Source organism: Strix uralensis, chromosome 4, assembly GCF_047716275.1.
Source record: "Strix uralensis isolate ZFMK-TIS-50842 chromosome 4, bStrUra1, whole genome shotgun sequence".
In the NCBI taxonomy this organism is placed as follows: domain Eukaryota; kingdom Metazoa; phylum Chordata; class Aves; order Strigiformes; family Strigidae; genus Strix; species Strix uralensis.
This window is the reverse complement of record NC_133975.1, coordinates 122,225,172-122,241,350: the sequence shown is the minus strand read 5'-3', so window position 1 is coordinate 122,241,350 and position 16,179 is coordinate 122,225,172. Positions and strand designations below refer to the sequence as shown.

The following is a 16,179-nucleotide window of genomic DNA, read 5'->3' as shown; positions in this document are numbered from 1 at the left end:
TAAAGTGTTCCAAAGTTAGCAGATAAGAACTTGAATTTCAATCTACCTGTATTTTCACACTTCAAAAGAAAATGTAAACAGCTGAGAACCAGATAGGGGAAAGAACACATCAGTTTTGAAAGACAAAGACTGAGGAGCCTAGAAACCAACTGTACTAGTCAAAGCACCTTGATGCTAAGACTTAGGTAGTTGCTTCCCAGTGAGCATAGCTTCCTCCTGTCATTTACAGCTCTATTTAAACATTCAGGTTTTGTACAAACTGTTAACTTTACATTACCATTTCTGCTATGGCTCTTAGTGCATCTATGTCGCCCAGTTTAGCTGCAGCACAAGCCAAAGGTGGAATTAATGCATCTCTTACAGCTTCTAACTCCTGAGAAACAAATAAAATTAAACATTTAATATCAGCCTCGCCTCTAATATGATTGATGTCCAAGTCATAAAAACACTGCCCTTGCTTTCATGTAAAGGTTTCAAATTAGTAATTTGGATATTTTAAAATGGTAGCATTTAGTTCTTGGAAGGAAAGAAGTCTCATGTTTATTTTACATTTTGTCGGTCTCACATCCATAAGATTTATACTCCTTCCTAGCAACACTACAATTAGCTGGTATCTATATATACCACTTAAGGTGCACACACTAATTACCACCTCTATACTGCCACAGTTACACGTCAGTACAGTAAGAGTAACAGCACTGGTAGGAGTTGAAAAGACCATATAGTCCAGTCTCCTCAAGACTGGATCAACTTCACTGATATGATTCCTCAGGTATTTGTGTAACTTCTACTTCCAAACCTCCACTGACAAGCCCCATAGGCCCCTAAATATCCTCCCATTTCTCATGCTTACTAAAGAAGAACCATGCATTCAGTATTCATTAGTTACTAAAAATCCAATCTTCCCTGAAACCAGGCCAAGAGAAAAGCAAGTACTTGTATCTTACAACCAATACTATATTTTCTGACTTTCCAGTTGGGAGGGACTAATACTAAACACCACAAATTACACTTGTGTAGTGCCTCCTTAGCATCAGCCTTCTATGACTGCATGTACAATTAAGCTGGTTTACCCATTATTATTTGGATTGCTCCAAACTGTCAATACATTTGACCACAAAAATACAAAGCACTTTTTCATATCATTGATACCCTGAATTACAGCAACTGTCTGAGGCTTGTTATTGCAACCAGCCAGCCAAGAAAACAAACTCAAGATGGGGCTACAAAGAGGAAAAAAAAAGTTAATATGTTTTTAATTAAAAACATTTTAATGTTATGCTTGTCATTGTGTGCTTTCTCCCTAACCCAACTGGTTAGCTGGGACACTCAGTACTAAAAAAATAATATAAAAGTTCCAATGTTCCATTTTTCTTCCAGCTTTGCTGTTCATCTTTAAGCTAGGTTCATTTAACTAAGTTTACAGCTTTACATGAGCTCAATTTTAAATATTTAAGTATATACCTCCTTGCTGCTGATACTTAGAGATTTGGCAATCACTTGAATAAACTTGCTATCTCTCAGAGAGATCTTGGCTCCTGTGGGTACAACAGTCATTTCTCCTCTTAGATTCTCACTCAGCATCTGAAAAGCAAGCAGTCAAATCCTTTGTTAGCAGAGGAAAAATATGGTAGTAGTCTAATAAAAAAACCTTAGGATCAAGTTAGAAAATTGTTTGGAGGAATTATGGAAACTAATTGAACGCAGACAAAAGATTAAAGAAATAGTTACTGTCCCATGAAGATTGCAAGTTTAAAAAGACAAAGTGGTGGTGGGGGGAAGAGACAGGCAAATAAAACTCTCTTCCAAAGCAAAGAAACCAAAATAAGCACGTAACAAAAACACCCCAATTTTTAGAGTATGCAGACAAAAGTTCCTTAGTGGGGCAAGCTGCAGCCTACTTAAAAACACAAAGATAGTGAGTAATCAGCAGAGTGAGGCTGAAGACCAGAATATTCTGAAATGTTACATTTTGCCAGCATTCCCAAACCTCAGTACTCCTACACAGACTGTGTACGTAGGCCTCAAAACAAAGCCCAGTGCTGCCTGTGGACAGTCATGTATTTCAATGGATTTTCAAACAGCTCCATTAGCCCTGATTTTGTTAAAACTGGCCACAGAGCCAGCTTTGAATGCAGAGGGTCTATAATAGTACTAGTCATTCAATATTAAAGCAGGCATGTAACAGTTTGCAGGATGGGTGCATCCACTATAACCAGGGGAAAAAAAAAAAAAAAAACCCAAACCGAAAAAAACCAATTCATGTGTAGAAAGTGCTTGAATATGGCAATAAAGAAATGAAAATACTCCAGAAGGCAGGTTCTGGGAAACCTGAAGAACAGAAAGAGAAGCCAGTCATTAAGAAAAAGCAACTGGTTTCCTCAATTCTGACAATTTTACATACTGGCACTCTTTCACGAAAGGTTGCTGATGCAGCTATAAAGCATGTAGTTATTTCAATTAGAATTTTAAAAAGCAGGATTGTGAAAGTTTGCAAGAAACAGATGTGATGTTGGAAGGAGGAATGCCCCAGGTTTACTTATGTCTAGGCATGCCCTTTATTATAAAAAAAACTCCAAGCGCTGACAACACAGTAGCTGTCTGCTGGAAGAGTCCCATACACATCTAACTCAGAGGATACCAACTGCTTTGGCGCACTTTTAGAGTTTGACAGGTTGAGATCATTGCTTTGCACAGGTAACCTTAGCAATTGGCACCTGTGCTAAATGCACCCAGTGCAAAGCCCTACGTGCCTTACTCAGTCCTACCAGCTCTGCAGCCATTTGCATGTGTCTGGGGGCACATTCCTTGCTTCTTCGTGTTGAAAGAGAATCCTAAAATAACCACTCCAGCTTCAGGAGAGCTTCCATCTCTTGGGAGACTATTGTTTGGTGATATGTTTAGCTGAAGATATTGCCACAGACAACATATTTCCAGGCTTTCTTCTTCTCCTGGTCTCTACCACTCATTCCTGCCCAGGCAATGCAGTATGCTGCTCCCTTAGTTGTGCCAACACAATTGTTTGTGGGTCTGTGCAATGAGTCAAATGAGGAAACTGATCCTGCTTAACTGAAAGAAATTGCAGAAGTTATTTTGTTTTTCAGACCATATAAAGGAGGTCCCAGCACCACCACCCAAAAACTGTAGCACATTCCGAAGGGTAGCACATGAAGATGCAGGAGTACCTTGTGCCAGTGGTACCCAAAAAACTCTATCACCAAGTCCTCACCTGAGTAAGTCAGCTACCTCACTCAGCAAACTGGATCTCAAATTAAAACTTAACTCACACACCTAGTCAGGAAGCCAGCTGGGAAAGTTTCTCCTGTTCCAGGTCAAATAATCCTCTGTGCAAGAAGATTAAAGTCTGCATTAAAAAAAATGAGCTAGTATATGTATGTTCCAGGGTCAGTGAGTGTACCAAAGGGGCATCAGTGAAGAGCCTGGGTTTCTAAAGTGTATGTACACAAACACATGCAATACCACTACTCTTCACACAGCATTATGTCGCCTGTCAAGCACATTCTTGCACAGAGTATGTTCTTGCCATCCTTGCCAAAGAAACACATAGCTCCTCCTCCTCTCATTTTTCAGAGCCAGGGCTTTAGCACGCAACTGAAAGCTCAGAGTCTGAAACTATTTCTAAGCACAGTAAGCGGTACTTCCAGCCACTCCACTTATGATGATAGGTATCAAATATGTTTGTCTCAAGAGCTGCTACTGGTTGGAAGATATTCACAGAATCACAGAATCATCTAGGTTGGAAAAGACCTTGAAGATCATCTAGTCCAACCATTTTGAGCACAAAATAATTGTAAAATTTGTTTCAGTTTTAATAAAAACAAAACACCATCATAAGATACACATGTGCATGCAGTGCTGAAGTCTAGAGTGACTCATCATGATGTCATTTCCCAAAGTGTCAGGATTATGAATTCACTGCATACAAGCATAGAACCACATGCATTCCTGCAGACTGCTGCTCCCTTAAGTCAGAACTGTATATTCCTTGTATAAAAGGAACATGATATATAACTACATAATTTGAAGAAAAAAGCCTTGATTAAGCACCAATGAACAGTAAGAACATTCTTAAAGAGGTTATGATTTTAAAATCAGTTACAATTGGTTCTTAGAATAATAATCTATTTTTTAGGTATTTATAAAGTGTATTTCCTCTTAGAGAAATTAAATCTAACACTGTCATGAGTAATGCTGCAAAAAAAGAGGCTGTAGGCAATATTTATTTTCAGAATTAGCTTTGTGAGAATGAGTCTTGGAGAAACCTTTAGCATACTAAGATCAATAACAAGATCTTTGTTGACTTCAGTAGGGTTGGGATTCTGCCTCCCACATGAATTTCCACATGTGGGTTTTTAGTACAGAAATGTCTAAGGTAGACTACTACCATTTAAAGATGGCATTTTCATGGCTCGGTCATGGTCTTCACCTGACTTATGCAGAGAATTCTCTTCTCTTCCAATCTACATACGTTCATTTGCCTAACTGTTTTCCTTAAGGAAAAAACCATGTGATGTTCACATTATGGCTCTGGAACCAATTGCTTTTAAATGCAAGGGAGAAGCTCAAGGCATTCAGCTGAGCAGAAGTTATCACAGCAGATGAGAAAGTTAAAGCCTTTCAAGGTCACACTGAAATATTTACCTGCCTCTTCTCCTCCCAGCTAAGCTTACTCTTGCTGAGCGTGTATGACAGTTTAGTTAGGGCTGCCTCCGGTGTCATATCACCTCCAGGAATTACTCCAACATCAGCAAGAGTCTGAATAAAAAGGAATAATGATTCCAATTAGCATAGCATTCAGAAATACCTGCGTGAACAGAAAATGTATATGAATGATGAGTAGCTACACAGAATACAGTATGCAGCTGTGCCTCCACTCTCTTGCTCCTCCTACTGCCACTGTAATTTTTGTAATTTTAGTTATCAAATACCAAGCAAATACTAGAGCCAGCTGAATAAGGATGACTTTTACTTTAAAGTCCTTTTCATGCAATAACATTGAAGAATTCACCCAAACGCTTGCCACAGTCACTTACTATGCTAAAACGGAAAGGTTACAGGTCCGTATCAGCTATCTGCAGAGTTGTCAGATCCCCTTTATTGAAAAGCTGCCATTACTCTGTTTTAACCCAGTGGCATTTTGAACATTGCCAAGTAGGCTGTTCTCACACAGACATATTTACCATTCTTTTATGGGGCATTGCTTTGGATGAATTCCAGGACTACAGTGTGCTCACAGCAGGAGTGTTTTCAGATCCTTTCAGGCTGCACTAGCAGCGTATGATTTAGAACATACAACTAAAACATGTAATTTACACAGTTCTGACAAGAACAACTGAAAAATATCACCTTTTTAACTTATGTTTCTGATAGTTAAAAAAAATAAACTATCTGAACCAAAGCAAAAAATAGAAAGAACTTTGCTATGGTCAGCAAGCCCTGTAAGTGTACAGTGAGCAAGACAGCAAAGACAAAGGAGATTTCAGATCTCTTGTCACTAAATTGTACCTGGGCAAACACTTGGGCATCTCTAAACCACAGATCATCACCTTTGCCATAATGTGATGCCTCACAGTTAAACATCTTGCAGTAGGTTCTTTATACTGCATTTTACTTTTAAATATCTTGTATATAAACTTTAGCTTTAAACTTGTTGTGACTTAACTAATATTTTTAGCAAGATACAGAGCTTTAATCAGCTCATTAACCACCTCCGACATTTTTTAAAGTCCCATGTGAAAACAAATACAGAGAAGGTGAGAAATACTTTCTGTACTGCAGAGCTAGCGAAAGAACAGTTAGGGCTTTTTCAGCGGTTTGAGAAAGAGGAGGAGGAAGGGATTTCCCAGCTTCCTTCCTATACCTAAAGTCCCCTCAATTATAGGTTTCTACAGGGCAGATGGATCAGAGGCCAGACATTCAGTTAACTAAAATAAACACTTCAAGGAAAACCAGGGACTCAGTTGAGCCACCTGACTAGTTTGAATAAGTAAAAAATGGCCTAGCCATATGCAAAGACCTGTGAAAGATTTTATTTAAAGAAAAATCAAAATTAACATTACAGCAACTTTCCAGCATTCACACATGATACTTCCTCCATTGAGCAGTTCCTTATGAAAAGGAGAAGGCAATGAAAGACCAAGCATGAAGTAATTTTGTAGGACTTGGCTCTGTCAGTGTTTTACTCCAAGGATGCCTGGAAACAGAACAGCCACCATCAATGGACACTGAAGCAACATAATACATGCTCCATATAAAAAGTGGAAGCCAGAAGTGAACACGTTTCCACACAGCCTTACAGTAGTTCCATGAGAACTGAGCAGAATCTTTCAATTCAGCATATCAACAGTCTGGATCAGAGTGCAAAAAGCCATTTTAGAGGTGCCTACTTGGAGAATCTTTTAATCAGAGCATAGAACAGGTTTTTTTCTTCCTTCCATAAATTTTAGCAGTTCATTTCAAGGAGAAAAATCACAAAATAAAAGCTAGGCTTCATTTTCATGTTGTTTTTCAAATATGTTTCGTGTTTTTTATTGACTTAACTGCTTTCTTCCTTCCGTGTGAACTGTTCTATATAATCCATGTATTCTTATCGTATTTGCTACACAGCACAGGATCTTTGCAAGTGTTAATACTTCTCAATCATTTCCATTAAGTTATGCAAAAGTTTTACCAACACTCAAATGACTGCCCATATCAGAAAATACTGAGTTTGGATACCGAAGACATGGAGAGAAACTCCTATAATCTCCTTTTCTTTCTCCTCAAAACAGACTGTGTTCTTGAAGCAAATATAATTTAAAGCTGTGTCAAAACCAGTGTTAAGAGAGGCACCAGACTAGAGTATCTAGGTTTGCCTTACAGTCAATGAAGAGGTTGACTCTGCCAGACGGGTGGTTGCTCTCAACAAAACCAGGTGTCTAAAACAGGGGATGAGTCACCCTCTGGCAGTGCTTCTTGGCTCTTTAGTGGCTAGCCTTTTTATAAAGGCCAGTTAAACCAGCTTCCTTCACACTACCACATGCAACACATACTCTTATACGGCTTTGAGCTCTTATTAGACCCAGTGATGTCATGTCTTAATAATTGAGAAACTCACTATAAAATGCCCTGAATATTAACAGTATCTACACTGAGCTCTGTGGTGCTGTCGACATGCTGGAGGGAAGGGATGTGCCATCCAGAGGGACCTGGACAGGCTGGAGAGGTGGGCCCAAGCAGACCTCAAGAAGTTCAACAAGGCCAAGTGCAAGGTCCTGCACATGGGTCAGGGCAATCCCAAGCACAAATACAGCCTGGGTGATGAGGGGAGCAGCCCTCAGGAGAAGGACCTGGGGGTAGTAATGGATGGAAAACTATGAGCCAGCAATGTACACTCACAGCCCAGAAAGCCAACCGTATCCTGGGCTGCATCAAAAGAATTGTGACCAGCAGGTCAAGGGAGGGGATTCTCCCCCTCTACTCCGCTCTCGTGAGACCTCACCTGCAGTGCTGTGTCCAGCTCTGGGGTCCCCAACATAAGAAGGACACACACATGCTCGAGTGGGTCCAGAGGAGGCCACGAAGATGATCAGGGGGCTGAAGCACCTCCTTTATGACAGGCTGAGAGTTGAGGTTGTTCAGCCTAGAGAAGAGAAGGCTCCGGGGAGACCTTATAGGGGCCTTCCAGTACCTAAAGTGGGCCTAGAGAAAATCTGGGGAGGGACTCTTTATCAGGGAATTTAGTGATAGGATGGGGGGTAACGGTTTTAAACTGAAAGATGGTAGATTTATATTAGATATAAGGAAGAAATTCTTTACTGTGAGGGTGGTGAGGCACTGGAACAGGTTGCCCAGATTGGTTGTGGATGCCCCCTCCCTGGAAGTGTCCAAGGCCACGGCAGCTTTGAGCAACCTGGTCTAGTGGAAGGTGTCCCTGCCCACGGCAGGGGGGTTGGAACTGCATGATCTTTAAGGTCCCTTCCAACCCAACCCATTCTGTGATTCTATGAAAGCCTGCTTTAAGCTAGCCTTCATGGGTTAAACACAACTGATTTCCATTCTGCAAGACAGATGCTTCCTTACATACTGTTCTCCAATCTCTCACTGAATTCAGTTGTTCTTCCAGTCAAATAAAAAACTGGGATTCGGAATATTGCTTGGATTTGCAGGCTTTCTTGATATTCTTACATTGTAGCTAAGTAACTGCTAGCTTATCAAATACTACTTTATTTGATCATCTGACCCCTAAGCTAGCCTCTAGCTCAGTGGAATCCCTTTGGGCGATAACACTACCAATCTAAAGCAAGGTATCCTGGAGTGCTGCACACGACAGGAGCAAGCAATCACTAATGTGGGATTTGAGCTGACTGTTTCAACCATTCAGACGAGAAGTAACAGGACTTTGTTTGCAGATACATATTTAAATGATTCCAGCTTAAGATTTTTCAGATATAGTTATTTTATGAGCAATATCTTTACAGTTAGTAAATCTGTTTTTATATACTGGGACTACAATTAGCATATAATGAAGTTGTATCAGTGGGATGTTTCTTTTGCAGAGCAGTAGAGTCTGAAATCATTGCACAACCCTTACCTGCCCGGTTGCATAGACTGTTTTAACAGACCCCCGTAAGCACTGGGTACAGTTTAGAATCACCACTTTTCGTTCGGCTGCTTTCTTCAGTTCCTCCAGTAAGTCTTCCCTGTTGTTTGGGGCATTGCCACTTCCATAAGTTTCAAGTACAATGCCCTCAATTGGAGGCTGAAGAAACGCTTTTACCTGTGTAAAAACAAGAAACAGAAGAGAGACAAAAGGTGTATTTAAGTCACGTTAAGATTTTCATGTACGGCACAGGGTTTTTAAAAATGGTCTATTTCTGTTATAGTCTTATAGGCTCTCATGCCTTGCAGTCTTCTCATGCCATTCTGTGCTCCCCATTTGCAGCAACTGGGACTTTAGAATAAACTTTACAAAAATGAGAATTTCACTCTCTAGCTTTCTTTAAAATTCCTAGAGGGTTAGATTTTAAAATAAACTATTTTCTACAGTCATGACCTCAGGGAGAAAAAGGATGCTATTGTTCAAGTGCCATTAACAGGCTATACTGTTGCACCATGGTGGAACAAAAAGGTAGATTTACACTTATGAAATAAATGTAGAATTATTAATTGAGATTAGAACTCCCACCCCTGCCCAGATTTGTTACTTTAGCAAAGAGTTTTGTTAACAAATGTCTGCCTGAGAGAGTGTCTCACCTTTCAGGAGAGAACATTCTTACAAAGCCTGGAGTTTTTAACTCAAAACCCAATTGATTTAACTCAAGGCAGAAAAAAAAAAGAAAGAGGCACTAATACATTCTGGGCCAGTTGTTAATGAGGTAGCTATTGTGCCTCACTGTGAGAGAATGTCTAGCAAAGTCCTCTTCCTAGAAAGATGCATTTTAAACAACCTAGATGTTTCCTTGCTGATCACATATGCTAAATGCAATACACTGTAAGCCCCCATGAGGCTAACTATGCAGTTGGAGTTTTATTGCAAATATACCACCCCTCTGCCTTTCCATCTGTTCATATTCACTGAAAAGGAATGGTAATATAATTGAGGAGTGCTGCTTAAACTACTGGATTCAATTTAAGATGGCAACAGCCACAAAGGACCTGTCAATTTAATGGAACTAGTACTAGACAAAAATTTAAAGACAAATCTACCTAAACCCACGGTTCTGCAAAATAATTTCTAAAGGCAAAAAAATCCCACTTCTCATTTTCAGCTCTGTATGAATGCTGAGGGTCATGTTAACGATCAGTGTGAGAAAAAATGAGCCTTAAGAAAGAAACATGAGTTCTAGAAATAGTCACACTCCCCTCCACTTATCATATTGTGCATTCTTTGACAAGATATCTATTAATATGCCTCAATATGCAGCTGGAGAGCATTTCCACGGTCACTGTAGCCTGCACCTGTCTAGAAAAACACACTTGACCTATTTATGAGCCCTGATAAGAAACAGATTTTAAGTTTCAGAGCCCAGGCAGTTTACACAAAAGATATTTGAAAAGCTTTTATCAATACTTTATGGCATAAGAAAATAGTCTTTGAATGCTCTGATATTCCAAAAAACATTTATCAGAAGACGACAGATCCTTCCCCTTCTTTCCAAAACCCCAAGCACTGCTAGAAACAACACAGCCTCCCTACTTCAGCTAACTAATCAAGTATTTGAGCATCACTTCACCCACTTCCAAAATGAAGTAGTGACACTTACAGCAGCAGCGGTGATTCCTGGGAAGATTCGCAGAAGACCAACATTCCTGTTCATATTGGTGTGAACTCTAAATTTCTTTTTGGTATTGGCTCTCCACACTGTTTCCCAGTTTACTGTTAAGAGAAATGGCCTTTTTAATTTAATACTAAGACATAATATTAAGTACACTTGTAGCACTTCATATTTACAACATTGTCTTTAAAAGTGTTTCTTATGTAGGGGATTCATGAAAGACATTGTATTTTTGAAAAGCAGAAATGAAGGCCCATTTAAGACAGCAGTCATAGCAGTTGATCTATCACACCTTATTTGTTAGGTGCCACAAAACATGTCTTTGAGGCCACATCCAGGTCAGGCTCAACTGTTATATTTTAGCTTTAATTCCAAATCAGTCTAGATTCCAAGATATACCAGTATTACTTGTCAATATTTCTAAGTTAGTGCCCTTCAAGGAGATATTTAAGACATATGCTTGCTTCAATTTAATAGCATTTTATAGCAAAGACTTCCAAAATGGATATTTTAGTTCAATGACCATTAGCAAACAGGGTGATCTATCACACACAAAGCTGTATACCTCTACTACAAGCTCTTCAAAAGAGAAGTCCGATAGCTGTGAAAAGCATCCAAGTACTAGACCTGATGGATTCACGATGTTGAACATGCCCTGTTAGTGCCAACTCTCCCAGCTCAGAGTGCTCAGAAAGCCTCAACCAACAGAGCACTGTGCAAGTCTAGCATAGGTGAGATATTTACTTGTCACGCACTGACCTGAACTTCACTGCTATGTAGTTGGCCTGATACCAGCCTGGGTTCATGTTTAGAAAACAGACCTTCATCTTCCCAGACATAAGAGATGACAAATGCAGTTACTGTTGCCGCTAATCACCTCCAGAGTTTATTAGGTAGTTACTAACGATTAAATAAAATAGCAAGGATTCAATTAACTCTGATTATACATTTAGAGCCAGAAGCCAGCTGTTTAACTAATAGTTTGTTTGTGTTGCATTATTAGAAGCCAAGTCATGCATTATTGATTTCAAAATTTTACTACTTCAGCATAGGAGCGCAGCATTGGTAGCACTGACGGCTCCTACAAGGCAGTGGAAGAGGTTTAACAAACAGCAGCCAACACCTCAGACTGCCAGGCTTCGATTGAAGTAGACCATGCTGTAAAGCTACCTGCTTCCTCATTTAAGCTTTTTAGATTTTGGAGAAACTCCCAATTAGCAAGACAGATAAAAGATCTGCGTGCATAATACTGACTTGCTCTCAGCCGTGCGGAGAGTTACTCACACCAATTACTGTTGCAATCTCTTGCAATCAGCAGACAGCCATTTGCAAAAAAAATCAGAGTTACATTTAAAAGCCTCCATTGAAGCCTACTCTATTGCCCCATTACAAGAGATACTAAAAACTACACAACCCATTAAGTCAGGACAGAAAATAGCAGTCACCTATAAGACTTTATGAACTCTCCCTTCCTGTCGTGGTGCCCTGTCAGCAACCAGAGCCTGTGTATCTTCTTTCTTAAAAAATACCATACATCGTTAAACAGGTCACAAGCAGTTGGCTTGGCATCACATTTGTCCAACCAGCCACACTACAGCATGTGGATTCCTAATGCCCTGGGAATGGAAGAATAGAAATACAGATCGTTTCTACAGTTTCTTTCTTTGTGCTAAGCTGGCCAGCACAGTTCTGAAACCACCTGGTTGGATTTAGTAGTTAGTCAAGTAGCTCTCAAAGGCCTCTGTGAGCTTTCCAGAGCGAGTTAGAGACCTGCAGGAGGTACACGGGTGAGTGCAGAAAGCCATGCATTTGTTCTGCCTGAGGTTCACAGGCCTGGCTAACCACATTCACTCATGAGCACCGTGCTTTAAAGAAGCAGCAGTGTTTAGCAATAAATCCTTTCAACCTTCTAACATACAGATTAATTCTTTAAAAGCAGACTCCTCTATAAAAGGAGATGGCAATAAAATTGTACCAGAGCTTTCTTTCCTTTTTCCTCCATAAGCTAGGAGTCCCTGCCAAAACTTCACAAATGCATACTACTAAGTTTGGCAACTATTAGCATCCCTAATGCCTGTAACGAACTTGAAGAATGAACTGAAGAAACCTGCCTTGGCATGGATCACTAAGATACTGCCAAAAGTGGAAGACCAAGGAGAGAGATCAGAGGATAGTTTCAGAAGTCAGACCTATACCAGGCCTATACCTGCACTCTTGGAGTACACTCTACCAAATAACATATCATCTTCAAGATAAATGTAATGCATGCAGACATAGTACAGTGATGTAATTCCAAGCTATATTAAAAAAAGAACTAAAGATTGTCCCTCAGTTAACATTCTCTTGGTCATGAACCTTGTCAGCCTACATAATGTGCTTGGTACTGCAGACTCCACAGATGTCAGTTTTCCATTAGACAAATGAGTCTAAAAAGCAGAACAAAAGGCAAGTGTGATGCAAGAGCCAAAGACAAACAAATATACATAAAAGCCCAACTTCATTTCAGCTTTATTCAGAACTGTTTTAAGTGAGGCATAGCGCCATGCAGGGGAAAAAAAATTTAGAACACACCCTTTGTACCCTCCATCTCAAACACTACATCCCCCAAAAGGAAGAATATTTATATTGCCTAGCTGAGTTCAAGAATCTTCATTGTAGTGAATAAACCAGCTGTCTTGCAGCCTTATAGTTATACCACACAGCAATCTTCTTTTTGTTAAATTTAAAAAAAAAATAATCTTAGGAACCACTAACAGTTCTTAAGTAAGAAACTCATATACAAGCAGGTGAAGTACAAAAAGCTGTATATATTGGTGTTCATAACAGTTTTTCATCCCATGGATAAGAGTGACTAATTAGGGAGATTCAGTTTTGGCACAACACAGAAAACAGTAACCTGTTCTGACTTGGATGGGCTGTGCTTGTAAAGAGTGTAACTGATATAGTGTACTGCATTATGTAAATTTGGATACAAAGCTGAGGAACAAACATAAGATAGCTACTGATGCTGCACAGCAGAAAGTTTTTTAAGCAATGTACATAAAATAAAGAGGTAATGGATATTTATGTACTCTATCCAAAATGGCTTGGGATAGAAAAGATCGCATGATTCAAGGAGACTGCATTCAAGATATTAAGGCCTTTTGCTTATTCTTCCAAACAAAACCATCATATAAACAATAGTCTGCTATTTCTAATCTCCCCCTCCCTACCAAACACTACAGCTTTTAAAATTACAGCTCAAAAAATACATCCTTATCTTATTCAGCTTTATTCTCAAACACACACACAGAACTATGGTGATAAGGTTAGTGCAGAAAAAATATCAACCTGACTTTAAAACAAAATAAGAACTAAAAGCAGCTCTACACAGTCTAGAAAGCAGCAAACCCCCCCTGTTGTTAAACAGCACCTATGGCACAATGCAGGTTTCGACTTATAATGGGAGAGCAGCAACTAAGAGCGATACCTCCCTTAGGAGTGGTGACTGAACTCCGAGTTATGAAATCAAACAAGAAATACAGCTTTTTGTGATTGCAGAGCTCCAGACAAACAGCAATTCTTTCTTCTCATCCTTCTCTGCAGGACTACAGGCGAGTCCTACCATTATATAAGCTGCCCCAGTGTTCATTACAATTCACAGCAGCAGCCAAGGGGTGGGGAACACAGGCCAACCTATGGGTGCAAATTCCTGGAGGAGGCAAACAAACATAGACCCCCTTTTTTGGCAGTTTGTTATAAAATAACCGACACACATCTGTTGAAATGAATATTTAAATAGAATGGTGTCATTGCAAGAATCAACATGCCTACTTATAAGGGGGGACAGGACCAAAAGCACTTCAGTGAAGAGAGCTGGCATTTGCCTTCATATATAAATGACCTGGGCTTTTTACTATAAATAACCAGAACTGCCAAGACACAGACTTGGCCAGTGACGAATAGCTTCTCTCTAATGAGACTGGTGGGCAGACAAGCCCAAAAGGGCTTTCTAACCTTCTGCTGCTGCTGTACCATGTCTGCATGCAGAGTCACATGGGCTCTGTTTGTCCCCTGCACAAGTTATGTTTCTCATCATACAATCCTGTACATGTGCACCACTCCCAGAAGTTACATGCACTTGTGATGAAGAAAGTCCAGCCATGGTAACAAAGCAAGTTTCATATTTGCTTCATTAGGACAATAAAGAACAGAGAAGAGTAATCAGTTATGAAATACACTGAGACTCTTTACACATTTCAAGTGAAATAGGCTGCCTTGTCTCTCCTGATTTCAAAATACAGGAAAAATAAAGGAAGGTCTTTTATTTGATAAGCTTTAAGATTTTAGAAATATTATTGGTTATTTCTGTATTGTCCACTTCATACAGAGATTTCTGATCCTGCTGCAAAAGTATTTCCCATTGGCATTGGGTTTCTTACTCATCTCAAGAATGGGCTAGAATTTTTCGCTTCTTACAGGAGTTTCTTGCACTAAATTGAAAGTCCTGAGGAAACTGACACACTTGCTTCTCTAAAACTGTGTAACGGGACTCTTAGGTGTTGCTAACACAGTTAAGGATCTGGCCAAGAACACAATCAGTTAATGGGATCAGAACTCCACTGGGAGCCTTACCTGTAGAGGGAAAAGGGTGAAAAATGGATATCAAAAATGAAGAGCTGCAGCTAGGGTAGGGAAGAGGACTAAGCTTCTCCTTCTTCTCTCTGGGTCTGAAGTAGATCATTGCTTTTATATGGTATGCCTAGACTTGAACAGCATGTCCTCTCCTCATTCCTGTGTACCAATCCATGATCCCATTATTCTCCCCACTCCCTCCATCCTGTCACCTCTCCCCCTGTGCTTCTCTGGAATTTTCATTCCCAGCTTTGTTAGAACCAGGAAGCTTGAGGAAGAGTTTCTGCACGTGGCCTACTCCTCCTGGCATCCTCAGGCTGCTCTCCATAATGCTGAAGCAGCAAGAGTCAGTCCTGTCTACAGGAAGAATAAGACATGTTATACAAAGTCGTTTGAAAAAAAAGTTAAAAGATGCTAGATTTATTCGGTTTGTTTCTACAAGCCCAAGTGGTTCCTTGTCTCCATGAAAGCCTCATACGAGGATTGTACAAGAAAACTCAAGGGAGACAGCGATGTTTCAAACAATTACTTTGGACAAAATAAAGCAGCACTAGTAGATTGCCCATGCTATAAACCATGTTTTTTCAAAATGAAACAATCCTTCAATACTGACACTGTCATCTTGGATAAGTGATGCTACCCTAACTGGGTAATCAGCTGAAACAAATGAAAATAGAGCCTATCACACCATCAGTTTTTAAATCAGAAATCCCCACTGATCTCAATGGGGCATTCTACTGAAAAGATAACGGGACCCAATATGGGCCAAGGGAAGTACTTAATAACTTTCTCATTTTTCCACTATAGACAAGGAATCACAAAACAGTTCATTCAAATCCAAGAGAGAAATAGCATGCAATTTGCAGCTTGATTTCATTATTGATCAGTCAGTAAACGGAATTTATTTATACCCTATTTGATGAAGTTCATAAAAACCCAAGAAAGAAGATTCTCCCCAATTTACTGCAACAATCAACTGACAGTATTTCTGTTGATTTCAGATACACCATATTTGATGCAGCACAGTAACACAACAGTGGCAGACTCTCTACCCAAGAGATGTCTTACAGACCACTACAGTATTTCACAGGCTTCCTCAGTTTGTATCTGGCTGCTACAAACACAGCACTTTGATCCTGAAACTTTGTTAAGTAACTCCCATTCATTAGGTGGCATAAATTTATTTTTCCAAATTGCAGAATGTCTCTCTCTAGTAGTAGAAACCATTCAGAATGGCACGCGGCATGGCACAGGGCTGGATTTCCTACTGCCACTAACTGCACCTAGC

At 39.8% G+C, this 16,179-nt stretch overlaps 1 protein-coding gene across 1 annotated transcript in view; it reads right to left on the bottom strand.

Annotated features, from left to right (window-relative positions):
- ASPG (asparaginase) overlaps positions 1 to 16,179 on the bottom strand; it is a 48,444-nt gene that overhangs the window by 16,133 nt on the left and 16,132 nt on the right. The window contains exons 7-11 of the mRNA XM_074865245.1: positions 10,266 to 10,378; positions 8,594 to 8,779; positions 4,663 to 4,776; positions 1,465 to 1,584; positions 278 to 373 (exon numbers count right to left, since the gene is read on the bottom strand). Of these exons, the coding sequence (XP_074721346.1) occupies positions 278 to 373; positions 1,465 to 1,584; positions 4,663 to 4,776; positions 8,594 to 8,779; positions 10,266 to 10,378 (629 nt within the window). The remainder of the gene's footprint in view (positions 1 to 277; positions 374 to 1,464; positions 1,585 to 4,662; positions 4,777 to 8,593; positions 8,780 to 10,265; positions 10,379 to 16,179) is intronic.